The sequence below is a fragment of the Aedes aegypti genome, chromosome 3 (genome assembly GCF_002204515.2).
Source record: "Aedes aegypti strain LVP_AGWG chromosome 3, AaegL5.0 Primary Assembly, whole genome shotgun sequence".
Lineage (NCBI taxonomy): Eukaryota > Metazoa > Arthropoda > Insecta > Diptera > Culicidae > Aedes > Aedes aegypti.
In genome coordinates, this window is record NC_035109.1 from 233,466,715 (window position 1) to 233,494,447 (window position 27,733).

General features: G+C 38.2%; 2 protein-coding genes and 2 long non-coding RNA genes across 8 annotated transcripts in view; 1 reads left to right on the forward strand and 3 right to left on the reverse strand.

The window, feature by feature from the left end:
• Positions 1 to 2,467: 2,467 nt before the first annotated feature.
• Positions 2,468 to 2,962, reverse strand: LOC110678550. The gene is made up of 2 exons (XR_002501726.1): positions 2,866 to 2,962; positions 2,468 to 2,649 (listed from the first exon to the last, which is right to left on the reverse strand). It is a non-coding gene; the product is annotated as an uncharacterized LOC110678550 (long non-coding RNA).
• LOC110678551 lies at positions 2,648 to 3,052 on the forward strand. The gene is made up of 2 exons (XR_002501727.1): positions 2,648 to 2,719; positions 2,962 to 3,052. It is a non-coding gene; the product is annotated as an uncharacterized LOC110678551 (long non-coding RNA).
• A 1,829-nt stretch (positions 3,053 to 4,881) lies between these two features.
• On the reverse strand, positions 4,882 to 10,420 carry LOC5576243. The gene is made up of 3 exons (XM_001655974.2): positions 9,670 to 10,420; positions 5,308 to 6,045; positions 4,882 to 5,120 (listed from the first exon to the last, which is right to left on the reverse strand). Exons 1-3 carry the CDS (start codon positions 10,062 to 10,064, stop codon positions 5,051 to 5,053), a joined length of 1,203 nt encoding a protein of 400 aa, XP_001656024.2. The 5' UTR covers positions 10,065 to 10,420; the 3' UTR covers positions 4,882 to 5,050.
• A 13,016-nt stretch (positions 10,421 to 23,436) lies between these two features.
• The window catches only part of LOC5576242 (oxidative stress-induced growth inhibitor 2), a 138,485-nt gene continuing 134,188 nt past the window's right edge, over positions 23,437 to 27,733 (reverse strand). For all 5 annotated transcript variants that reach the window (XM_021853288.1, XM_021853291.1, XM_021853293.1 and 2 more), the window contains one exon: positions 23,437 to 26,217. In XM_021853288.1, the coding sequence (XP_021708980.1) occupies positions 25,071 to 26,217 (1,147 nt within the window). In that variant the 3' untranslated portion in view covers positions 23,437 to 25,070. The remainder of the gene's footprint in view (positions 26,218 to 27,733) is intronic.

Consider the following 27,733-nt stretch of genomic DNA (forward strand, 5'->3'; position numbering starts at 1 on the left):
TTTGATATTTGCGTTTCAAACGCACACAGCAATAAAACATTTCAAGTAGGTTTATGCAGATCATTTATTTTGCGCAACATTCACAAAGTGATGTACTGCTCATAACTGCATATTTTTAACATTCCACAGAAGTAGGCATTGAGTAAATGGAATATCAAGTGTGCATTTTAAGGTAGTATGGGATGAAACTAAAATTTCTATAAATTACCAAGACTGTACAATGGATACAAATGGATACTGGCTGAATAGTCAGAAAATAATTCTGATAGAAATTTCATAGCTACTACATCACGAGGCTCATGTATAATCGCTATGTGCGTGTTATGCGGTTTTTTTTTCGAATTTTCTTCTTCTTCTCACAGATTTTTGTAAGTTGATCGAAAGTATTTATCATTTGATGAATCTCCATGGTATTAACTCTACATTGTCAAAAATGTGTAGGTGTAGGTATAGTAAAATTCTAGTAACATTAATTTTTTGGAGTTCCCTTTTATTTTCGTAATACTAAGCTTTCCTATGCTTAGCGTTTCCCGCTCATTTTATACCATTAAGAGATCTGACCCGGGCCCCTCGAAGCCGGCACTGGCTGGAGACATTAATCTTTCTAATTTCTGTTTGCAAGTTTCTAGATTTTTCAATATGCACTCCCGTGCAAAAGTTTGGGTTCACCCCCTCAAAAACATACAAAACTGTTCTGTCCATATCTCTATGATTACACGTCCACTTGAAACTCTTTAAGCCGCATTCGAAAGGCAAAGAGTTATTCTTACCTCGTATGTATTTTTCCAAAAACATTTTTTTAAATTTTGTATGCTTAATTTATACTTAAAATTGTGACATTTTTCAAAAAACACACTGAAAAATCATATCTAATTTCCTCAGCATTGGGTCGACCAAAATTTTAAATCAAAGTGTCATTAGAATCGTAATCTCATATTCTTTGAAGAGACCCCACGAAATTTTGGCAGAAAAATCTGGAAAGTATTCAAAATCAATGAAACAGTCAGTCAAGTCAAAAGTTTGGGTTCACCCTCAGTATGATGCAAATCGTGCAAAAGTTTGGGTTCACCTGAGCCACACGCACATCATTTTTGTCAATATCTCTGCTATTTTTAACCCGATTTTAATAGTTCAAAGCTTTCTTGAGCGCAAATAATAATGCGTACATGATTGGTTTAAGATTTCACAGATTCAAGTAAGTTCAGGTGAACCCAAACTTTTGCACGATACACCTTACTGAGGGGTAAACCCAAACTTTTGCACGATGACTTGACAGACTGTTTCATTGATTTTGAATTCTTTTCAGATTTTTCCGCAAAACTTTCGTGGGATCTCTTCAAAGAATATGAGATTACGATTCTAATGACACTTTGATTTAAAATTTTGGTCGCTCCAATGCTGAGGAAATTAGATATGATTTTTCAGTGTGTTTTTTGAAAAATGTCACAACTTTAAGTACAAATTTAGTAAAAAAGTTCAAAGAATGTTTTTGGAAAAATACATACAAAGTAAGAATAACTCTTTGCCTTTCGAATGCGGCTTAAATAATTTGAATTGACGTGTAATCACCGAGATATGGACTGATCACTTTGGCATGTTTTTTAGGGGGTGAACCCAAACTTATGCACGGGAGTGTATATCATGATGGCGATAAAAAATGTTATAACTTAAAGCGTTAGAGGCAAATGTATTTCGGCTGTGCCACTTGGCGTTGCATGCTAGTCCGTTATCTAGTGTGGTGCTCCCTTCAAAGGGCAAATCGTCCACTGGAAGCATTAACGTGTCGGTGCCTTAAAAAAATGGGTTTAAGTGACAAAAATCTGCATTTTACAAAAACGAGTTTGATGTTTTTTTCAAAACAAATTCATTCCATACAAATTGTTAGGGATTTATGCTTTATCCTTATGCTCGAAATGTGTGTTAAATGTTCATTAAAATTCAAATTGTCTATGGAAAATCTTCGGTCACTTCCTCTAAATACTATATCACCTCCCTAAAAAAAAATACATTAAAAAATATAAATGTGTGATCTAATTGTTATACATTGTAGTATAGAAAAGTTGAGCCTACATACACGATTGGCGAAGGTCACCCACCGGAAATTGCTGTATTACAATTATGTGTACACATTTAGTATGATTTACCGCCATGTCATTCTTCCATCACAAAGAATTCCAAATCTTGTTATATTGATCAAACTTCCAAAACGAGAGGGGCGTTCTTTCTGTTTTATTGTTGTAATACGCAACAAATTTCCTTTTATATCGAAGTCATCACCATAATTTTTGAGGTATCGATTTCGGACTTCGAAGAGGGGGTTGCTCTTCGAAGACAACGCATGCAGCAATGCTTTGGTTGAAAGATCTTTTTCTTCTTTTATCATTGTAGGGTACATGAACCTATTGGAAGTACACAAAGACAATTCCAATTCCAGGATAGCTTATTGAGCACAAAGAAAACAAGCTAGTCCATTCCTCTGCAGACAGCTACTGACTGATAACTCAACTAGCAACTGCTGTTCCTTTTATTTCATCCAGGTATCTACAATTCATTTCCACTAAGCACATCATAACATACCTCTAAATACTACCACCGACGATTCCCGTATATTCTACCTACGGGTGCGACACTACAATCTCAACACTCCTCCTTAGTGTTGTCATCCGGATTGCTCCTCCTGTCGCCAAACTCCTCGTCCAGGTCCACAAAGCTCTTCCAGGTTCTACCATCTCGTCTATCACAAAGGTCCTCCAGGTTCTACCTTCCGAAGATCACGAAGCTCCTTCTACTTAGAGTAAGGAGTAAGTAGAGTAAGGAGTAAGTAGAAGGAGCTTCGTGATCTTCGGAAGGTAGAACCTGGAGGACCTTTGTGATGGACGAGATGGTAGAACCTGGAAGAGCTTTATGGACCTGGACGAGGAGTTTGGCGACAGGAGGAGCAATCCGGATGACAACACTAAGGAGGAGTGTTGAGATTGTAGCGTCGCACCCGTAGGTAGAATATACGGGAATCGTCGGTGGTAGTATTTAGAGGTATGTTATGTTGTGCTTAGTGGAAATGAATTGTAGATACCTGTTAGTAATGTAATATATGTTATTTATAATCAAATAATCGATTTTTTTCAAGAATACAGTATCTACAGGAACAATTTTGAAGGTAATAAAACTATACCATATAGTTTTTCCACTATTGGTACACGTACCCTACTGAATATCTGCCACATTCTTTCAGTAGAGCATGCCATATACAGGGGATAGGCAAAATGATTGAGATAGGCAAAATTTTGCCCAAATTCAAATGCTTATAACTTTATGAAAAATGAATGAAATTGGATGCATCTGGAAGCAGTCGACGGCAAATTTGGTCCAGTTTTAGGAACTTCCTTGGCCATGCATATTGGCCACTGGACACCGGAGATGTTCCGGATTTTCTGAGGTCATGTCCAAATGTCATTTTTTCTGTCGCTTGTATTTTTATGCGGTGTAAAGTTAGATAGATGTTTGCAATTTTCCTAGAAACTAGAACTAATAGGAAGTTGAATGCCACCGGACGCATTAAGATTGGTTGGAAATCTTCAGAAATATGACCATTTCCGTAAATCAAGTTCCGGAATGCATGGTCAGTCATGTTTGTATTTCCAATCATGTAAATATTATCCGGAGCTATATGCAAATGGACATCAACCTTAAAAATGATGTTTCCTGCAGCGTATTCAGAACCATTAGATGCACAGACCACTCTATAGAAGGTTCCAGGTGCCCTGGGGGAAGTGGTCAATTAGGAACATATCTGGAACCATATCAATATGGGCATCAAACTTCATGATTTTCAAAGGTTATGCTTTTCGAAGCATTTCCAGCACCACCGGCTGCCATGACCACTTTATAGTAGATTCCAGGTGCCCCGGGGATGTGGCCAATTGAAAACATGTCCGAAAACACATCAATATGGGTAAAAACATAAAGATTTTTGAAGGTGATGCTAATAGAAGTATTTACAGCGCAACTTATTTATATGACCATTGTATAGTAGGTTCCATGGGCCCTGGGGGATGAGGTCATGTTTCGAGTTGGCCACATCTCTAGGAGCCCCTGGAATATACTATAGAGTGATTATTATATCTTCTGGTTCTGAAAATGCTCGCCATTTTCCAAGTCACATGGATCTTACTGTTTATGGTAGAATGTGATTCTGAACAGATGAACGGACATGTTCCGAATTGGCCACATCCCCCGGGGCACCTGGAACCTACTATAAAGTGGTTATGGCAGCCGGTGATGCTGGAAATGCTTCGGAAAGCATAACCTTTGAAAATAATGAAGTTTGATGCCCATATGTTCCTAATTGACCACTTCCCCCAGGGCACCTGGAACGTTCTATAGAGTGGTCTGCGCATCTAATGGTTCTGAATACGCTGCAGGAAACATCATTTTTAAGGTTGGTGTCCGCTTGGATATAGCTCCGGATAATATTTACATGATTGGAAATACAAACATGACTGACCATGCTTTCCGGAACCAGTTTTACGGAAATGGTCATATTTCTGAAGATTTCCAACCAATCTTAATGCGTCCGGTGGCATTCAACTTCCTATTAGTTCTAGTTTCTAGGAAAATTGCAAACATCTATCTAACTTTACACCACACAAAAATACAAGCGACAGAAAAAATGACATTTGGACATGACCTCAGAAAATCCGGAATATCTCCGGTGTCCAGTGGCCAATATGCATGGCCAAGGAAGTTCCTAAAACTGGACCAAATTTGCCGTCGACTGCTTCCAGATGCATCCAATTTCATCCATTTTTCATAAAGTTATAAGCATTTGAATTTGGGCAAAATTTTGCCTATCTCAATCATTTTGCCTATCCCCTGTAGACATGAAAACTAATTGTTATTGGCGATCGTGTAGTTTCCTGTTTATCGTTTGTTTTTAAAAGGCAAATAATAAATTAATAAAAAACTGGTACAAAGGAAATAGATAATAAGTTTTATCATTTGTTTATGAATACATTCAGTCACTGGGGTTATTCAACTGCAGTTTGGACATCTACGCTTGATGGGGTACGGCATACGGGAAGTTTTCCGACGTCTGTGCATAAAGTTCTCCTCGAACTTGGCTGAAATGGAAGGAAACAAATATCGATAAAACTATTTTACCTTTTGTGTTGTAGGGCAATCGTTAATATATTTTGGATGAAAACTTAATTCATTAAGTAAAAAGTGTTATTGATTCTGCATAGAAAAAAAAAAGCATTTCTTCCAATTAAAATTTAAAATGCAAGTTAACATATTAGTAGAACTTACTCTTTTCGATGTTCTATGTAGCCCATTTTGTATCCACTTGGATACTCTGCTACAGGATCCCTCAACATAATGCAATCGATTGGCCTGGATTCAGCGTAGAAGTTCGTTTCAAATGCAAGATTGTAGAAAACTGGACACAGCCCATGTGAACCTAGGGGAGGTTTACCAGAAGCCGGTTGCCTAAAGCCACATTGACCCATTCGCCAATCCTGGTGGCATTTGTTCATCAGTTTCGTCCCTTTGTCAATACTGGTGTGAATACATTGCACATTCTTCGCCGCGTTCCGGAAGTGAATTCCCTTGAAGAATCGATCCTGGTCGAAACCTACGCCTGCCATGTCACAAGTATCGATAGCCTCAATGGCTCCGAACCCGACCTGATTACCAACGTCCAGCACCAGTTGTCCTCCGAAGCTGAAGCCAAACATGAATAGCTTGTCGAACTGCATTCCTTCGTATTGTAGTATACGTACAAATTTGAGCAAAACCGAACTGATTTCATCAAATCTCCGGAACAAATACGTGTACCCATTGCTCGAGAATGTAGAGTAATCCATACAAATGACACATCCTCCTCGGTAGGTGTCCAGATTGCGTTGTAAGTCTTTTACCCAAAAGGTTTCGTAACAGTTCTCATGCCACCCATGTACAACAATAGCGAATTTGTCCGATGCAGAACATTCTGTATTGGACAGAAGTGGTGTATTTCGTAGGGTAGTAGTTTTGGTCAAGTTGTTCCTGAAATATTAAATTTTGACTGTTAAAACAATGTAGGTAACGAAATACTGTAAGATGGTTCAAAGAATTAGAACACTGACAAAGACATAGAAAAATTAATGAACATGACGGAGAAGATTACCACAAAATTAAAATCAGGTCAAAAGTTAAATTTAGCACACTTACATTTTGATGCACGCAATCATTATAAGGCCCAAATTAAGTTAGAGTAAATGTCAAAAAAAATGAAAAAAAAAAACAGTTTTCTCCAACATTATCGTAGGTAAATTAATGCATGACAATTGCATGCATGCATAGGAAGGTTCAGGGTCAATTAGCCGATAGCCGTTTAGATGAGTTAGTATGTAACCAATGAATTCCGAAGTTAAATGTTAAAAAAACAGCTTATTTTTAACCTTAGTAAGGATCTTGGGTTTTTTTTCGACCCATTTCAAAATACAAATGAATGTAACTTTTGATTGAAACAACCTAACAATTTGAAATTTTCTGACAATTATTTTTTGGTGTGAAATTTGATTTCAGCGGAAAAAAAAAACTTTTGAATGACCTTAGTGACTTATGGTCGTTTTCGACCAGAAAATTTAAACAGCTCGCAAAAATCAATGTGTTGACCGCATATAATTCTTTTGGGCCTAAATGAAAGGCTTTGTCCAGTTTCAGAAATCCTCCTGGTGATCCGGATTTGGTCACTATTGCCACCGGGAACCTGCTACAACTGAAAAAAGTTCCTTTAGAGACCCTTACTTTGTCAACCTGTAGTTTCGCAACTAAACAAGTAATCTGGACAGTCCTCATATTGTTGAATAGGTATTCACGTGGACTGTGAATAAAGATTCTCAAATCATTTAGTTTATTCATACTTCTGATCTTTACTAAAACAAACACATATTTAAAGAGTATACCGCAACGAACTCACCAAATTCATCAAATCGATTCTGCTATCCTAAGAATATAATGGTGACTTCCTTTTTATCGGCTACCATTGCCATATCCCAATTTTTGTTGTTTTCAACAAAAAAAAGGAACTACAGTGAAACCTTCATGAGTCGATATTGAAGGGACTATCGACTCAGGGAAATATCGAGTCATGGAACAGCAATCCTTTGGAAAGCTGATTCTAGAGACCATCATAGTAACCATGAAATTTTGTTTTTAGTATAGTTCCATGAGTCGATATCGAGTCATGGAACATCGACTCATGGAGGTATCACTGTATATATAACTTTTCTCCGCTTTTTCTAGAATTATGATTTGACTAATGTTCACTTTTAGTCGAATTTGATTCGAAGTACAAGTACAAATTTGGATTTTCACTTTCACTAGCCGTAATGATATTTCACCATGTAAGTTTTTCACAAAGCAAAAAATATCACAATACATTTCAACAAGGTTGGAATTACAATGTAATTGTAATTGTATAAACGTTAGTTTTATTAAAATTTTGGTTTTAGCCGATTTGCAATTTTGCCAGCCGAATTAAAATAATACGTGGAAACTCGGAAATGAGCACCGGAGATATCCGTATTGATTATTTAATTACGCAAATTATTAGTTAGATTCAAACGGAATTATGAGTCAGTTTTCTCCTGACAAAATATTATATTGAATCAAAGCGTTTTATTGTTTGCATCATCTTGAAAAAATAGTTTGTTTCCTGAAAATGAACCAAGATTTGTTAAAAACAACGAAAATGTTGATTAAACATAAACATAAATTTAGGTTGTTTAAAAAATGTAAAATGTATTGGTTAAAACAACCTTATACTTATGTTAACTTCAAATCAAATGTGTTGCTTTAAAACAATAATTTTCAATATTGAAACTTTTTTCATGGCTTGTGAAACAACAAAATTTTTTGTTTTGTTAGAACAAGTACTGGCACCCATCACTTATTGTATTATTCCATATTAATCCTTCTGAGAATTTTATGCACGTTAAAAAAAATGTTTGATGTAACTTTATGATCTAGCCGATTTGAAGTAAACATGAATATGAAATATGAATACGAAAGCCTAACTCTTGCAAGTCATTTACTTTTTGAGGTAAATATTTTAAGATTAACAACAGCTTGAACCACGGAATACGCTTACAGGTAGGCAATTTCCCAAGGAAATTATACACCGTCCATTGTAATTTGCCAATTTTGCTGAATGGAAAATACTTATGACAAGGGAATCGTTTTTGGCGATGCCATTTTCAGTAAATAGCGCATTTTACTTGCTTAATGACTGTTTATTTTATAAAGTGGACACCTTGCTATCTACAATTTTCAAAATGCTTCTCGCTTAGAGTTTTAGGACATTAATTCCATTGCTAGGCTATTTTCCATTTCTATTCCAAAAACGATTGATTCATACCGAAATCAATGTTAGGTTCGCTATAGTATCTAAAATATATTGTAAAATGTTTTTTTTTGGCAGTGTGGATCGCACAACTTACTAAATGAAATATCAAAATAACTGATTTTCAGTTAAGCAAAACGAATTCGAAAATTAACAGTGTTACAGTCGCCTTTACACATCTCGATATCGAAGGGCTATCGAGATAGGGAAATATCGAGACAAAGATTTAAATAATAAACAATCAAGCGTCATTGTACGTTTCTAATTTATTTTGAACCCCTAGTAACCTTCGATATTGATAGAGAGAAAATTGGGAACGAAAAATTAACAGGAACACAACGAAATACGGAGATATCCAGATATGGAGAGAGATTGTACGCAGAATGAAGGGACCTAAGAAATCGTCGACATAGGGATAGATATCGAGATATAGAACATCGAGATGTGGAGAGTCGACTGTAGTATGATTCTTCAAGTCAGAGCTATTTTCTTTGAAATCAAAAAGGGTTTAAAGGTTTTTTAACCGCTTACAAAAAAGAACAGTTCAACGATCATATATTATATATTTTCATACATTTTAAATGTTTAGAGGTTAAAAAATTGATTTACTTTATGTTATGTAATCAATTTTGTTAGAAATATATTCATTTCTATTTCTCAAAAATAGTTGATTCGTATAGAAATGATTGTTAAAATATAAGTATTAAACTATTCAGAAATAAAATTGTATACAAGTTCTTTTATACATATAATGGTGCTTCTCTTTCTTTATCCATTAGCTAATGAAGTTTTTATCAAAGTTGAGTTTTGTTCATGGGTAAATTTTTCATCTTTTCGGAACAATGATTTTCATAAATGAACGACACTACCAAAGATTCATGACTCACATAAGTTCTGCAAATGATATAAGGACTGTTCATTTTATAAAGTGGACACCTTGAGATAGTGATCATAGAACAGATTGTTTGTAAGCTGTTCAATACTGCCAAAAAACCGCACATTTTAAATAGTTTTAAATATTCAAATATAAAGCTTCAAATGTTTTTGCTTTTGAAAACAAAAATTGCTCTGGGATAAAGTGTCATACTAATGCTAATAACTTTTGTATTCGTTTTGCATAAATAAATGAGGATCAGATATTTTGATATTTAATTAAGTAAGTTGTGGGATCCATACTGTCAAAGATATCCCATTTTACAGATTCTATTATAGACGCTAGAGCGAACCTGACACCACTACGCGTAGTCGATTACCTTCACCACAATAATTGTAACATTAGTTACCCATTGTAGAACCGAAAAATCACGTGCTGCTCAAAGATCGAACTTATTATCGGTGTCCGAAATTGTCCCACGGCGGCCTCCGCAATATCACTTTCACTTATTTGTGTTTGGCCAAAGTCCTCATTTGACTGATCCTTCTCGTTTTGGATATGATTTGTGCTGGTGACATTGTTATTGCCGCCCAATTGGGAGAGTTCGTTACCATCATCCTGCAATCTGAACGTGGGTGTGAAACCATTCGCAGCCAAATCACGCAATTCACGCAAACGATTCCGACGAATAACCCTCAGATCAGCCCGGCTCTTGAAGCGTTCCAACACGCGAACGGATGTGACGAAAGAATCACACAAAGCCACCACAAGAACCGCTAAAAGTATCCACTTCGATCGTAGCATCTCCGAATGCTTGATGGCGACTATGTCTCGAAACCCATTCAGGTATCAACAGAAGTGAGTCTCACTTAGCTTGGTTTGGATGGTTGAATGTGCGGTAGTGGTGGCGCGAATTTCACAAAACAGAGGACTATTTTACAGTACCAAAACCCCCATATCTGCTCGTCAGGTTCGATCATTGATGGTGCACAAGGGTACCAAAAAACAGTTGATTGTATGCACCTAAAGAACCGCTGAACCCTTTTTATGCTGTTCGAAGCAACCTTGTTATGCTCACTTGAGCAAAATTTCCTAATACTATGGAATCCTCCATTTAGATCTAGTATTGATATAAACACAAGAAACATGCAATTTATTGGGTAAAGACTGCGGCTTCAATAATCGCCATAAAAAAATATCAAATCACTAAATTAAATCAGTAAAATCACATTAATATTGAAATAAACTGTTACCATCTGTCTGAACGTATTGATCATAAATAAGCACAAATTCCAATGATGTTCCTTACACTTTAAAATGTTCAATAAACTAGTCGACAATGCCACCAATTCAGAATAAAACACACACAATTCATAGGACCCATCAGCGACAAGTCTCTCAAACAACTATTGCAAGGTGAACAACGTTGAACAGAAAGCCTCGCATGACCGATATTTTATGCAAATCATAAGATGAATCATCACTAATTTAGCGTCCCTGCATTTACAAAAATGAAACTACAACCATTCTTCTGTTTTGGGCAAACTACAGTAAACCTCCAGTGAGTTTTTTTATCATACATTGACTGAAGGTTTGGCGACATATGTGCAAACCGAATTGGTAATTACCTGTCTGCTTGCAATCTTCACTGCGTTTTGTGGCTTCCTTCCTCGTTCGATGAGTAAATGAATTCATCCTTTGCCATATTTAGTTCACACTTTATTCCAGTTGAACAAGTTAACAAAATGTTAACTTGGGTGGATCTATCAAAATATCATGATACTTCAAACGATGGTGACCCTGAACTTGACATCTAATGTCGGCACCTCTATCAGTCGCGGACCATCGACATTACATCATGAAGCGACGAACTCTCGTTTGGTCCAATCGGTTGCAGGTGTCAGAAGAGTTAAGGGGATGTCATGTATGATCGGCCACTTTTGAGTTAAAATTAAAGTTTTTTTTTATTCTACTTTTTCTGGCATTATGATTGCGCAACAATAATCTATCTATCTAAATAAATAAAAATGGAATGGTATTTGTATATCACGAATTGGCATACCTGATTACTTTACAACTGGGTTCTTGAAGTGTTCCGACCTGTTCCGGACACTTTGATTATAATTCCAGACAGCTCATGAAAGTCATAAAATGAAACGTCAAACCACTAAAGAGACATCTAAGACAGTTCGGCATTATAAATTTGCATAGATATCTTTGGAAAATGCATATTAACCCTTCCATTACCAACCCCCCTAAATGAGCGTTGGAAAAAAAAAGGTTTTGGGCTGTAACTTCAAATTTTCAAGAGCACGGATCTGGAGAACCAAACATCCGTTTAAGCTGAAAACTTAATCGATTGGTCACTAGCTGGTGGTGACCAATCGATTAGGTTTTCAACTCAAACGGATGTTTGGTTCTTCAGATCCGTGCTCTTGAATATTTGAGCTTCGGCTTCGATTCACCTTCACCTTAACATGCGATATTATATGCATTGGTGGTAGAAAGGAGGGATATAAAGAAAGGGTGTCAATATAGGAGACGACACGAGTGGTTACAGTCCGCGGCTACAAAGCAAAGTCATGCTGAAGGTGTCGGGGTTCGATTCCCGGTCGGTCCAGGATCTTTTCGTAATGGAAATTTCCTTGACTCCCTGGGCATAGATAATCATCGTACATGCCACACGATATACAAATGCGAAAATGGCAACTGTGGCAAAGAAAGCTATCAGTTAACCCTCTAATACCCAAATTTTTATTTTCGATCTAAATATAAGTTTTAGTTATCTAAAATCGTTCAAATACGATTTGGGCAATGATTTATTTTTATTCGAAAATCTATGAATTTTAATTTTTGTTTTTATAATTTTTATGTTGGAACAACCCTATCCTTTTTCATTTTTCTTGAAGCTTCTTTTAGTTACTGATTTGTGACAAATATAAAACTTCCCTCCGAAAATTTTGTAAGGACGGTCACACTTGGCTCGACAATTTTATACAATTTTCAAAAATCCTAAAAAGTTTCAAAAGTAAAAAAAAACTTTTGTTATATGCGTGTTATGAAATCATTTTGATTTCCGAGCTACAAAAAGTACACAAAATTCCAAAGGGTTAATAACTGTGGAAGTGCTCATTGAACACTAAGCTGAAAAGCAGGCTTTGTCCCAGTGAGGACGTAATGCCAAGAGGAAGAAGAAGAAGATGGAGGCACACCTAGTCAAAAATCCAATACTTCTTTTTCCATTCCTTGAAATGTTCCGACTCCTTGAAAACAAATATTCTGAAATATATTGATGATTCCGGAAATGTACCATTCTGTTTCAAATTTCGAACAGTTTCAAATTCCGGACATTCTTTTTTGTATGAGGGTTGGGTGACTTCAATTGATGATTTGACATTCCTAATTATGATTTTCATGGGCTATCTGGAATATAACGCAAGCGAGTCCGCACATTTCTATTTGTTCAAAATTATTCATTATTCAATTATAGGAAGATGGAAGAAAAATTATGTTTTTAACCAGCTACCAGGATTTTTACCAGCTACGCAAAGCTTGTTCCAAATTTTCTCGTTCTTCATCGTCATGATGACATAACTGAGGGGTCGTTTATAAATCTCGTTGTTAAATTTTGACCAGTTTTAGAACTTTATCACCTTCCACAATGTACTTTATCATGATCTCATGATCAAACCATCTTATTTAATGGAGTGGGATCAACTTAATAGTTTTATACCTAACGTGTATGTTTTCAATGCCCAGCAATCTAAAAAACAATCGAAAATCACGTGATTCATCTTCCAGCCTCCATAAGCCAGCCTACAGCAAAAAACTAAAATTTTGTGCTCTGCAACCATCAGACAAACGTTCATGACTGTCAGTGGATCACATTGCCTAATTTGGAAAATTCGAAGCTCTGTTTCGATCCGGGCGATGAGATATGACGTTGCCTCTGGATACAGAACACCCCCGCATGCACTCGCCATACGATTGTTTCAGATCGTTTTTGGATGTAGATTTTCGACTGCACTGCCAGAAAAGACCGAACCTATGTCTACTCAGGTTTTGCGATAAATTGCTTCTTTCTTTGCATGCGGCGCCTCAATCTCACCTTTTATCAAAGGGGAAACCAGCAAACAGACGAGTTCAACACCACCACAATGGCTAAGCAGTCCAAGTTGGTGTAAAATTTACTAATCAAATTGTTATTGGATTACGTTTCTCTAATGGATCCAAATAAATTGTTCAATATTTCGAATTGGAATGCTCGTTCTTTGAATGGTAAAGACGACGAGTAAAACATCGCTCATGGAATAAATTCGCAAAGCAATTCCAATGGCAGAATTTTATTTGATGAGAGCTCTTCAGAACGCTTACTTGTTTTTTTTTCTTCTAATAGCCCTTCTATGATTCATTTGGTCTTAACCGACTCTATTCACCTTTGTAGCCAACTTACTCACGCTGATTTTGATTCTGATCATGCGTCTGTTACATTTCAAATATCGCAAGAAGCGGTTCTCAAACCTGTCGCTGTCAGCTCCACTTTCAATTTTTCTTCGAGCCAACTGGATTACATATGAAACATACATCGATAGTAATCTTGATGTTAGCCTTTCTTTGCAAACAAAACTTTTTGACAATGCTCTCGAAACTTTAACAAATTCCATTGTTGAAGCAAAGGCACAATACCAAAATGTGAAGTAAAATTCGAATCCGTGATCTTAAATTTTTGATCCGTCTTAAAAACGTGAGGAGAAGGCGATTTCAACGCACTCGCGATTCTGCTATGTAATTATGTGGCACCATTTGCAGAAAGAAACTTAACTCAATTAAGAAACAAAAAATTTGAAAATAAAATTCATAAAAAAGATCTTGGCTCTTGGAAATTATCAAAAATTTTGAAAAACCTCAGAAGCCAATTTCGGCCTTGAAATTGGAAAACCATTTATTACTAACTATTTGCGAAAAGCTAAAAAACTTGCTATGCAGTTTGAAAGTGCGCATAATTTTAAATTAGGAATCACTAGTTCAATTGAAAATCAAGTTACTCAGGAAGAAGTGAGAACTATTATTAAACAAAAATCAAAAATATGAAAGCCCCTGGCAGTGATGGAATTTTCTACATCCTTATCAAGAAACTTCCAAAGAGTAACTTATCATTTTTGCTTGATATATTTAACAAATGTTTGCAGTTGGTATATTTTCCTGACAAATGGAAAAATGCTAAGGTTGTACTGGCTTCCAGCTATCGTCAAATCAGCTTGCTAAACTTTTTAAAAAAGCTATTTTGAACTGAATGATGGTCCACGAAATTCAATATTTGCCACTGAACAGTTAGGATTCCAACATGGACATTCGATCACTCATCAACTTTTACGTGAAACAAATTTGATTCGTTCCAACAAATCTGAAGGCTATTATACTGGTCTTGCTCTTCTAAGCAAAGAAAAGGCATCCGAAAATGTTTGGCATGAAGGCTTGATTGTAAAATTAAAAAAAAAATTCCAACATACATTGTTAGAATAATTCAAAGTTATCTGTTAAATCGTACACTTCTGGTTTACTATCAGAAGTCCGAGTCTGAAAAACTTCCTGCGAGCTGATGTTCTTCAAGGGAGCATTTTGGAGCCAATATTAAATTTTATTTTTACTTCTAATTTTCTAACCCTTGACTCTTAGACAAGATTCACGCATCCTCCAACAGTTGAAAGCTGTCCTGGCCACGTCCTTGCGAATGCTGAGGAATGGGAAGGAATGATTATTTGAAAACCTACTTAAGAAAGATGCAGAGAACTCTATGACCTCTCATAGGTGTTACGGGATATTACGGAATGTTAATGGGATGGGAAAAGCCATAGGATACGTTTGGCATTGGTTCATATTAGAACAAACTCACCGAATTCTGCATTTGAAACCTCTCTGCAATACAACGTTCAGTCGAGCGTCCAAATTAAATTAATAAAATAAACGATTCTGATGGCTCGAGTCGCCTTAGCAAACCACTGTACAGCAAAACGCGTGAATGGAAAAGTTGAATGCGAAAAAAAAACAAAACCGCTTGCTTGGGCTTCCGAATTGCACTGCCCAGCAAAACGCGAAAACCGAAAACTCGGAGACAAAAAAAAAAAACAAAACCGCATGCTTGGGCTTCCGAATTGCACTCCGCGATGTCTTTATCAACTTATCAACAGAAAATCTAAACTTTGTCTCAAGGACAAGCTTTTGATCTTCAAACAAATTTTCTGGCCTGCCATGTTGTATGCTGTACTAATATCAACTAGCTGTTGTAATACTATACACACTTAGAATTAATCGCAGTATACTGTGAAATAAATCACCGAATTTGAGCATGAGCATAAATGACCGTACAATTCGTAGTTGCTATTCCATGACTGATCAGAGCAATCGAAGTTGCACAGGGATTTAGTGAATGAGGCTTGGGATTAGCTTACCATTCTTCAATGTGCACAAATCGAGAGTTCAAACTTTAGAAGTAAAAAATGGCGCCGGCCACGTCCTTACGGTCTTGGAGGAAGGGAAGGAATATTAGTTAGACAACCATTGGTTTCAGAGACCGAAGAATCTTCTGCATCTCCATAGTTGTCATGGAAAGGATATTGGGTTAGTGGGATAAGGTAAGGATCTGGGAGTCATCTTTAGTTGATGATGCGATTCTTGATATAAGTATTCACGCCTGACCGGATTCGCGATATTATTCGATAAATGAATTGTATGCCGAACAAGTGTTCATCGTTCGCCCTCGCAGGAGTAAGCAACGCGACCAAAGGATCAAACACTACTAACACTAATCACGCGATCCGCGACTCTTATATAATATCGTGCCGCGCGAGCGACGTGCAACACGATTGATCCTGCACGCATCACTCGCCCTCGCAGGAGCAAGCAACGCGACCAAAGGATCAAACACTACTCTGTGAAATAAATCACCGAATTTGAACTGTAAACAACAAAAGTACAGATTTTCCTGTAAAATCTAGTATTTTGCAGACAAAATCCGTGAATTTTACTATTTTACCGCTGAAATCCGTGTAAACAAACAAATTTACCGTAATCCTGTGAAATACCAACGAACAGATCGGTGAAAGCATTATTTTCACCGAACTTCTGTGAACTCATTTGACAGCTGTGCTAGCAAGCATGAGCTCCTTTTATTTCACTTTATGCACACCTCTTATCAGTAGTGAAAGCTGGTGTAGTGGTAGTAAGCTCGCTTCCTGATCGGTAGGTCGAGAATACTATTCCCGATGAGACCATTTTTGTGTTTTTCGTTATGATTTTGTTCAGCGATTTCACAGATTGTTCAGCTGTTGAGGTTTCGGTGAAATTTCACAGGCATCCGTAAAAATGTGAGGAAGAAAGCTATGCATAGGATTCAAAATACAATTTTGAAAATCAGCGGCGACACTCCCTTAGTACACTGGCCTGAAATGGCGAGTGGGCTAATGGCGCAGGCTGACCCGTCCCGTAAAACCGTGGCAGGCCTTAGGCGGCATCTACAAATTACGTAACGCTCTAGGGGGAGGGGGGAGTAGGCTCAAGCGTTACGGCTTATACAAAAATTTCATACAAAAAGCGTTATGGACCCCCCCCGTTGAACATTTCCAATTTTAGCGTTCCTTAATAAATGGACGCTGCCTTAGAGCACGTTCCAAATCCGTAGCCTGGTTGTTAAAACTGGGCGGGAGTAGGTTCAGATGCCATTACCTGACTTGTGCCGATTCGGCTCCGAACATAGTACCCCATGAAGGACTATGTCAACCCTAGCATGGCCTCCCTGCTTGCATAGATAACAATGGGATCACAAAGGTGACTATTCCAGCGAAAATGGATAACGGCTCTTAGGGGGACCAATGGATCATTAAAATAACGAAAACGGCCGCTATGGAAAGCATAGATAGCGCCACCGTAGTCTTGTGTGTTTGACAGAACAGCAATGCTGTCACAATGTTAAATCCCATATACAGTAGTGGCGCCTTTGTTTTGATGCGGGGAGCACTTGCAAAAACTACCTTCAATAGAGCTTAGTGACATTTGAACACACGTAGACTAGCATACGCTCGTCATACACAGTTTGTTTTTGTTTTCCTCAAAGAAACTTGCACACACTTTCCAGACTCATCAAAATGCATATGGAAATATTACCCAATTTGAAATATTTACACCCGGTTTCTGGGTGTTTTTCTAGACTGAGTGCATATTGTTTTCCTCTAAGGTTCACAACTACATCTACACTAGGGCACTCATACCATTGGGCGTGATAACCACTATGATCCATTAGAGATGATCCATCAAAACAAACAACTAGCGGAATGTGAAGAAGAGGCTTCTGGTCCCATCAGTAACCTGCTAAGGTCCCCGCCAAGAAAGGTGGCGACCAACATCAACTTAGAACAGTGTGGACAAAAGCCTAGACATTGCGACGACGGCAGGCACTAGCTGCTCCAGTGCAACATATGTGAGGTGATTGATGGCCCGGGACTAATCCAGGCCATGGATCACAATAGGGAGTACCCTTCGAAAATGCAGGTGGCTACTGAGCAACTCGATGTCATCATCGAGTTTGTTAAGAGCAAAAGCAATATCAGCAAGGACTTGAAAACAAGTCAATTTTGATAATCTGTCCTACAGTGGCCCAATTTCATATTCGTACGGGACACTGGCGTCACATCAAGTGAGTAAAAAACTATGCAATGATATATTGAGTTTGAAATGCTTTATCTATATTGATGACAATAGGTGTCATCTATTATTTGACAGTCATAAAATGTTTTCATTTACATTCATCTTTGGATTAATGGAAAAGTATTGAATTTGTGTCTGAAATTCACCCAATCCCATATTCGTACACCTATCAAAACTTAAACATACAACATTTCAAACTGAATTTTAAAGCTCTATTTGATTGTTCAATACTATATTACGTTGTTTAGACGTAGTAGAGTACATTTGGACAATTTATAAGCGGACATATATGAAACTTAGGTAAAATTTTTAGAAATACAATTTTTCATTGATTTTTGCTATAAAATTCAATAATTCTAACAATAGCGTTAATTTTTGTTGTAGAATTCAATCTAAAAAATATATTCATAAGCACTTAAAGAGTTTTGGTTAAAAAATATTAAGTTTACAGAATTCATAAAAAAAATTTATCCTCCTTGAGTATAGAAAATGATCATGTCATAATTTCAAAACTCTTCTGAAATGTTATTTTCAAACAATTTAAACCGAATTTTTGTTCTAAACAACAGTAAAAGGTTAGTTTCAATTGCAGCTACACGCAGAAAAGCCCAAGCAGCCGTCTCTCGAGTAGCCAAATGGGCTGCCTCCGTTGGTTTCTTCATGTCGGCTCCAAAGAGCATTCGATGCCACATATGCTCATCCGGGCATAGGATCAGTGGGCCTCCGATCGTCATCAACAACCCAGCTATACCTGTTCGTAAGACCTGTTGGAGTCATCTTCGACCGCGGCCTGACCTTCAAGCCCCACTGTGAAGCAGTCAGAGCCAACTGTCGTAGCCGCCTGAACCTACTGAAATCTCTCTCGAGACCGCACCGCAGCAACAACCGAGGTATCCGGTTCCGTGTCGCCGCCGCTCTCATTGACAGTCGACTGTTTTATGGTCTAGAAACCACTTTCCTTACGGTGAACAGATTGATTGAAACACTGTCTCCCATTTATAACCGCTACATACGAATAGTATCGGGTCTTCTACCGTCCACTCCAGCCGACGCAGCCTGCGTCGAGGCTGGCCTACTTACCTTCCGCTACTTGATCACTGCTACACTTTGTACGAAAGCAGCCGCTTTTGCGGAGAGGACCGCTGGAAACGACAGAACCCGCCTCCTAGAAGAGGCCGACATCCTGCTTGACAGCATAGCCGGCGTGACGCTCCCTCCTGTCGCCAAGATCCACTGGTATGGTGACCGTGACTGGCGCCACTCTTCTCTAAAATTCGACGGCAGAATAAAGGACAACTTCAGGGCAGGAGACTCATCAACACGGTTGCGACAATCCGTCGCCGAGCTCCTACGGTCCGATTATACGACACATCAGCGGCGTTATACAGATGGTTCCCTCTCAACTCAAGGGGTTGGAATAGGTATTGCGGATGACGAGCTCGCAGTAAGCTTAGGTCTTCCCGAACAGTGTTCAATATTTTCCGCGGAAGCAGCGGCTATATTTTACGCTGCTACCAAGCCAACTCCCCACCCGATCGTCATAATCACCGACTCAGCAAGTTGCTTCTTCGCTCTCCAATCGGAAGCTCCCCGCCAGGAAGCTCCCCGGTTCCAGGGCACTGTAGCGTTCCCGGTAATAGTAGAGCCGATCACCTTGCAGGTTCCGGCTTTTCCGGCCGCCGGTATACAACAACAGTACCCCTGGCCGATATTCGACGTTGGGTAAAATCAACGACTGAGTGGACTAACGCGCGAGGGCCCTACTTGCGGAAAATTAAAAGAAGTGTCGATGCTTGGACAGATACCAAGTCAATGAAGGACCAGAAAGTCATCTCCCGGCTGAGAACCGGCCATACGAGGGTCTCCCACGATCTTGGAGGGACACGTTTTCACCGAATCTGCGAGGTCTGCGAAACAAACAACACAGTTGAACACATAGTCTGTGTATGCCCGCTTTACGAAAATTCCAGGCAGATGAACGGGATTTCAGTCAGCATCCGAGACGCTCTCGGAGACGACCCAACCTCGACTGCATCGATAATATCTTTCATCAAAGAAGCCGGACTGTACTTTAAAATTTAGTTTTCCTTGACATCTTGAGTCAGTGTTTTGCGGCAAACCTTGCTTTATTTTACTTCGTGATTTTCAAACACCTCGGATATCGTCCGTTCTGAACTTTTATTTCAATTCATGTTTTGGTAGTCCCGTGACTACCCTTAATTGTTGTGATGCAATCTTTTAATATGTGGCTATTGTCTTTTTAAATGTCCCACGATTAAGTAATAACTGTGTTAAGAGCCTAAAATTAATTGAAAATACTTTGTAGTTTTTTCAGGCGAGTCCTTCTTACTCGTCCTGCTTATCAAACTGGGGATGAACCTGCCTACGGTAGAAAATCCCTCAATAAAAAAAAGCAAAAAAAAATTAGTTTCAAACTTGTCAGCAGAAATAATTTTAACTAAGAACTTCGTTTTACAACAAAGTACCCTACACTATGCTGTACATACCTTCACATGATTGATGTTATCCCAATATTCAATTATTTTTTAATTCTTATTCTGATTATACTCAAAATATGACCCTATTCTGCGGTTTATTTATTTTATAATAAAAATACAAAATATTCCGAGTGGGCGGAGAGCATTGATATACTTTTTACTAGAATATAACGTGTTGTTTTCATCACTTCAAATAACGCATGTGTTGCGGTTACGGCAATAATATTTATTCTATCAATCTCTATGATAATGTTTGGTAGTAAAATATGAAATGATAATAATAATTGCGCAATTTTTAGATAGGAACATTAACTATGGATTATGTACATCTATTTAACTGAAAGTAATTGACTAAAATTTTTGGTTTTAGATTTTTTTCTAAATGTGATATTAACTAAGATTGTGAAGTATGAGATACCGATATCCACTCGTAAGTACTCTAAAACTGATAATAAGTTTTTGAAACTCGTTCAGTATTCGTAGTAATAATTGTTAATGAAGTGAACCTGGAAAAATTACGTTATTTTTCGACTTACTAGATTATTTTTAGCAAAAAACATTGGAAAAGAGGTATTTTTCTTAAATTTTCTTAAGTTTCAAATATGTCCGCTTATATTTTTTCCAAATGTACTCTAATACATCTGAACAACGTAATAAAGATATTGAGCAATCATCTAGCACATAAAAAATTAGTTTTGGATGTTGTATGTTTGACTTTTGTAAGGTGTACGAATATGGGATTGGCTCAATTTTAGACACAAATTCAATACTTTTCCATTATTCTGAAGATTTGAGCGAATAAATATGATTAAGATTGCCGAGTAATAGATGACACCTACGACCTTCGTAATTGATAAAGTATATCGAAGTCCGTAAATCATTTATTAGTTTTAAACCTAATTGATATGGAAACAGTGCCCCGTACGAAAATGAGGTTGAGTCACTGTAGCTGCAAAGCAGAACTATGAGAAAGCCAAGGCACAACTTGACTAGGTAGATGGCAAAATAGACACGATAGCGTGTCAGATTGAAGTATTTTCCTTCACAGGCAACGCAAATATATAAGACATTATTCGATACGCGATGCGAAAGGGCAACGCGTTTGGGCTTTCCGAGATGAATACTCTGCGAAAAGATGCATGGTTGCTAAGGGAAAAGTGACCTACGCGGCTGTCCTCCAGAGCGTAAAAGCTGGCACGAGCCGAGCTCTGCGATCAATAGGACATGGCAACAGTGGAGAGGCCAACACCACGTCTAAGACCTAGAAAGACAAGAATAACCCGAACCAGGCAGTGCTTCCACAGGAACCATGGGCGCAAATCATTAGCAACCTATGAATACGAGTCGAAAAAAAGAAAGAAAGGAGAAAACCGGAAACGGCGACCAAGGAAAATCCTAAATTAAAACAGTGAAAAGTAGGAACTAAGGCGAGGCCCTCGTTTTCAAAACGAAGAAGGCGAAATACGCCGAGGTTCTGAAGGCAATGCGAAGCACGGAGAAGCTATCGCCATTGGGCGCTGATGTGCGAAGCATAAGGCGGACAAGAATGATTGGTGAAATGATCCTAGTCCTAAAGAAGGACGCCATGCAAAAGGGTGCAGCCTATAGGCAACTAGCAAAAGAAGTACTTGGCGACGAGGTTGATGTAAGATCCCTGACTGCAGAAGTGACCCTCCAGCGTAAAAATCTGGATGAGGTTACCGATGAAGCAGAGGTCTCGGCTGCCCTCAAATATACATAGGTAAGCTGTGCAGAAAATGCGGCACCGAAGGCCATAGGGCAAGCGATTGTAAGAAAATCGCTAAGTGTCTAATGTGTTGACAAAGCAGACAACGGACACTTAACGGGCGAACCCAAATGTTCAGGCACAAGTGGAGAATCAAAGCAGCCAAAACGGAAGTAACACAGTTGAATTTGAACCATTGTGATGCAGTTCAGCAGCTGCTTTGGCACTCAGTCTTGGAAACTAAGACCGACGTAGTGTTACTATCGGACCCATACCGCATACTAGCCAACAACGGGAGCTGGGTGACGGATAGATCTCAACAGCTAGCAGCTATAGGGACGACAGGACGATACCCAATCCAAGAAGTAGTCTCTATCTCAAATGACGGTTTTGCGATAGCAAAAATGAACGGCGTGTTCTATTGCAGTTGTTATGCGCCCCCAAGGTGGTCGATTGAGGAATTTTCCCACATGGTCCACAGGATGATAGCCGAGCTGACTGATCGGCAGCCAGTTGTAATAGCTGGTGACTTCAATGCATGGACAGTGAAGTGGGGTAATTGCTGCACCAACCAAAGAGGTAAACTATTGTTGGAATCCTTTACCGAATTTAATGTAGAGCTGGCAAATATGGGTACAGTGAGTACCTTCCGCAGAAATGATGCAGAATCGATTATAGACGTGACGTTTTGTAGTCCTAACCTTTTAGGTACCATGAACTGGTGTGTTGATAACGGTTATACTCATAGCGTTCATCAATCGATTCGCTATAGCTATAGCCAGGCGGGCGGAGTGCAGTGCGATGTAACTCGACCAAAATCTGAGGTTGGAAAATAGCCTCGCTGGTACAGTACTAATGAGTTACATAGAATATTCAATGTTGAAACATTGGAACAAATGTCGAATAACATAATTATTCATATAAAGACAAAAATCGTTGCAATCTTCTATTGTCACGATGAACGCGTTACATATCTAGTCAATTGAAAGCGTTTTTTTCTTCTATAAACATGTAACATTTCAACTCACCTGTAAAAATTCTCAACTTCTACGTTGTTCTATGTTGTTAACAAAATGTTAATAAATCCTTAAATTAGTTTTACCAAATTATGATGATAGTGTTTTCTAACAAAGAACACCTAGATAAAAGAAATGAATGTATTTTTTGGAATGATACTGATACGCTTATTTTACAAGATGAAAATACCATATGATGGAATGTTTCGGATATCAAATAAAGTGTACGCATAAACTGTTTGCAACAGTAAACTAAGTATATTGCAGGACAAAAATATAACAACCGTACATTTTGTATCAAATTTGAACAGTTTAATACAGTTTTATATCCACAAAAAAGGTAGAACAACTTCGGGTTCCCTAACAAAGGCAAACAACTGTACTCTTTCACTAGATACTAAAATTGAACTTGTTATTTATATTGGACTTCAAGTCTACCCTGTTTGATTCTGTTTAATTGCCTTGATATATATGGTATTCATTTTTGTTTTTAAAATTTTCATGAACATTGCACCGAACTGCAAAACAAACACATACTTGTTCCGGACGTCTGTACGAGTGTTTTTATTCTATGAATGAACCTCGTACAAATGCTCAACAAGAAGATGTTGTAAGATTATGACTATAAAGCTGTAGAATATTAAGTATTGTTATGAACGCTTATCAACCTATATTCGCAATAAACACTCTTGTAATAAGTTACGTAAGAAGTAATCGCCTGTTGTACAAGCAGAGTAATTTTCTTCGTTAAGGTACCTATCCAAACAATGAGGAAATGGACATAGAAGGACACTATTTCGATGAACCATAAAGTTGGTACTAGAGAGAGAGAGAATTTCAGGCGCTTTCCGCGTTGATTTTCCGAGTTACGCTGTCCATTTGATCATTTCTGTTCCTAAGAGCTAGAGCTATTCTCAAATATACAAATCAGTCTCTATTCGGTTCCACAAATTTAGTTTAGTTAGTACTGCGATGTCAGCAGAGGAAAGCTGCTGTTACAATATTGAACTTAGGACAAACGGTGGTTGGAACAATGTTTAGAAAGTAACTAAATTAATTGATACAATTGATTGATATTATTAAGTTGTTTAATTGATCGGTATGGCATTGTTAACATTTCGGGTGATACTGGCGGGCTGTTTTAGGGAATGATTCAGAAGGCTTGGGAAGGAATCTATTTTAAAGGAACAGCGGGATTCCTCAGAATGTGCTGTGAATTTTATTCGAGATTTTTAGAACCTTGTTTCTTGGTTGTTGGTCAGATACAAAGCAAAATATTCCTGGATTACCGTATACAAAACTTCTACATTAGTAACAATCTTCGGGTTTGAACTGGCGAATACAACAGATATTATTTGAATTCGTATCATAAAACAAGCGTATATAGCATTCTGAAAACATCGCTTCATACGAAACATGCACTCATTAAAGAGGATGGGAATGTTTCAGGGCTGAACAATATTGTCATGGTGAGAAATGCATCTCAAAATAAAAAAAACGATGATAAAATCATAGTATAATAATTATTTCCAATTAAATAAAATAAATAGGGACATCCCTCAACTAAATCGCACGTAACGTCGGTGTTCAAATACGTAGCGTCACAAAGGTTCGTGTCTCGGATGTTAATAACACCCCAGCGCTATTTTGGCGTGAATTGAATTTGTTGCAGCGAACGCTGCGTTACGCAACAACACTGTTTCTCAAATGAAAAGCTCCAAATCGCATGGATCGAAACAGCCTACCCAAACAAAATCCCAAATGTCCTAGACCAACAGGTCGATAGAACAAAAGGACGAGGTACAATTTCATATTCCAGAAATCAAGCACCTCAAACAAAGAGCACCCTCACTGCACTGCCCGGAACACATCAATCGTTCTCGGTCAGTTTATGCAGCGCCGATGTAATGCTGAGTGCTCCTCCGGGGATGAATCGAACAAAATTATCGCCAACCAATGGGCCCATCGCATACAATCCCTTGTAAGGGGACCGAAGCACAGCGTTGGTATACTTGTCTACATCGATTGGGTTACTTTTACAGTCTATCGGTTTGGTTGGATCCTCGCCAAGTCCTAAACCGGCATTGCTGGCATTATGGTCACTGATGTTACTGGCCACCGGTAATGAACATTCACAGTTTTTATCCAGCAAACTGATGTTATGATTGCAATTTACAGCCTTTCTCATTTCACCTGTTCCTGGCTGGTGATAGTGCTTATAGCGTCCTCGTTCACAAACATTCAAATGGCGACACTTGGCACAAATATTCCTGAACCAAAACAGCTTCCGCCCCAACCTTGATGATAATAGCTGCTCTGTGATGGACCAAACGGCTACTGGTTGTGGACTCCTGTTTTCACATGGTGCATCCTCTAAATCCTCCTTATTGGCGACAAGCCTGTTCAAAAAATTTATCTCATAACCATTCTGTAACGTTGATGATCCCTTTGTAAGTCCTGCTATGAATCTGAGATCGGGACGCGATCCGATTAGTATAGCACAGAAGGACACTTCTAGTTCGCGCTTTTCGCCCGTCTTCAAATGTTGCACGATAACTCGATGCGAGTTAGATTTCTCACTGCTCACCGTCTGCGTCAGGTCTGCAATCGTATGCTCGGGCAAAGGTGTGTACAAATCGTACTTCCGGTTCGAGTCCTTCATCATCTTATGCACCTCGTGATACTCAGGGTAAACGTTACCCGGTAACATCTTGTCCAGGCCAGCCGTTCGGTTGCGGTACACGTGAATTACCGGGATACCAGATGACCGACAAATGGTAACAGCATCCGCGGCACTCAGTCCTGCGCCCACAATCAGCACCGGTTTCAACTGGGACCGTGCCTCGTCGTCTATCTTTTCCAGCGCATGCTCCAACTGGGGCAGCTCGTAGGTCACCCAAGGCATCTCGAGACCTTCGCCCTTGACGCCCAACCGGTTGGCTAGATCCGAGGCTCCGTTTGCCATCACCAAGTTCTTGCATACCACCGTGAATTGTTTGTTGGTTAAGCGATCGAATCTGCAATTGGTAAAACATATACGTTATTACAAATAATATAAAAAAGATCAATTATTGCATTAGGAAGTTATTGTTTGAGTAGGGCGATGGGGGCAATATGGGGCAGAATGAGCCATGCTAAATTTGAGCATGGAGAAAACAGAAATCCCGGTGGACGGACCTGGACTATTGGCTAGAACACACACCTCTCACACCTTATGACTTATAAGCGGTTTCTTCACCACCGCTTAGACCTTAAACCTGGTTTAATCGTATGGGTAAACGTGATTTACGGCTTAAGCGAGGGAGAAGAAATCGGCCTTTAAAGCCATTGGATCCAAGATGAACTTGCTCAGAGCTATAAGGTTGTAACGGACTAGGTACGTATTTGTTGCAAAATTAAATCAGATTCTATAGAAAAATAGAGATAAAGATTACATATACTGATTCCAGCAAGGCATTTGATAGAGTGATATTTATTTTTATTCAAATTTGATAAGCTAGGCTTTAATCATACACACCGAACCCATATTTGGAAGACCTCCAATATCTTATCTTTGTCGGCTCCAATATCCCATTTTGGTCCGCTGTTGTTTGTTTTGCTTGTCAATGATGTATATTTTGTATACAGACCCTGCAAAGTTTTAATGTGTAATTACGGCATGGAACTTTTTTTTTGCAGGTATAAGATTTATCTGATTTTCCAAAACTAGCGTAAAAAACATGCTTGAGCTGAATGTAAAAAAAATATATATCTTTATCGCTTATAAGAAAAGGTACAGTAGTTAATGAACCTATACAGCCCCTATTCGCATAATTGGCCACAGTTCTATTGGATTCCCTTTAGGCATGGAGCAGTCATGCGAATAGGGGCAGAATTTTGCTCAGAAACCGATTGAGAGATACAAACAACCCAAGTAACATTGATAGCTGGATAACAGCTTGTTCGGCTAAAATGATGTTAATGTTAAAACTGTTATTCAGCTACCAATGTGACGTGGGAATACAATCCAAAACAATTTTCCTCACAAGATTAGTAAGATAGATAAATAGACATTAAGTAACTTACTGTCACAAGTCTCCGTATTGAATGACGAAAAAAAAAATAAAGTCTGTTCTGAGCGATTTCTCCAAGATGAAACAACGCACAAACAAATCTTAGTGCTTTATTTTGTAGCATTTTTATTACGTTTTAAGGGAAAATACAAAAAGAAATATTTTTCAGCTTTCAATTGAGTTTCCTAACTGAATTTCACACATAAATTCTTGTACTTACATATTATTTTCTACCTTATATCCCATTTTTTCAAGAATATTTTTAAACCAAACATTGTTTCCATTTTTACTTTTTGTATACTTTACGCTTGATAGTTACCCAAATATTTTCGATCGGTTAGATATTTCGAAAAATAGCTGAACTGATCATGTTTTCTCTAAAATACTGATATTTTCACACTCACGCGACATTGTTGTGCTATTACCATTCTATAACATCACGCCTGCAAAAACAGCTTATTAATTCGAATCATAACCTCAC

Excerpts from the sequence above, each read along its gene's own strand:
- LOC5576243 (XM_001655974.2), bottom strand. The coding sequence starts at position 10,064 with ATGCTACGATCGAAGTGGATACTTTTAGCGGTTCTTGTGGTGGCTTTG. Across the intron at positions 6,046-9,669 it reads ATTTTTCGGTTCTACAATGG|GAACAACTTGACCAAAACTA; the intron begins GTAACTAATGTT and ends TTAATATTTCAG. Across the intron at positions 5,121-5,307 it reads TACATAGAACATCGAAAAGA|CCAAGTTCGAGGAGAACTTT; the intron begins GTAAGTTCTACT and ends CTTCCATTTCAG.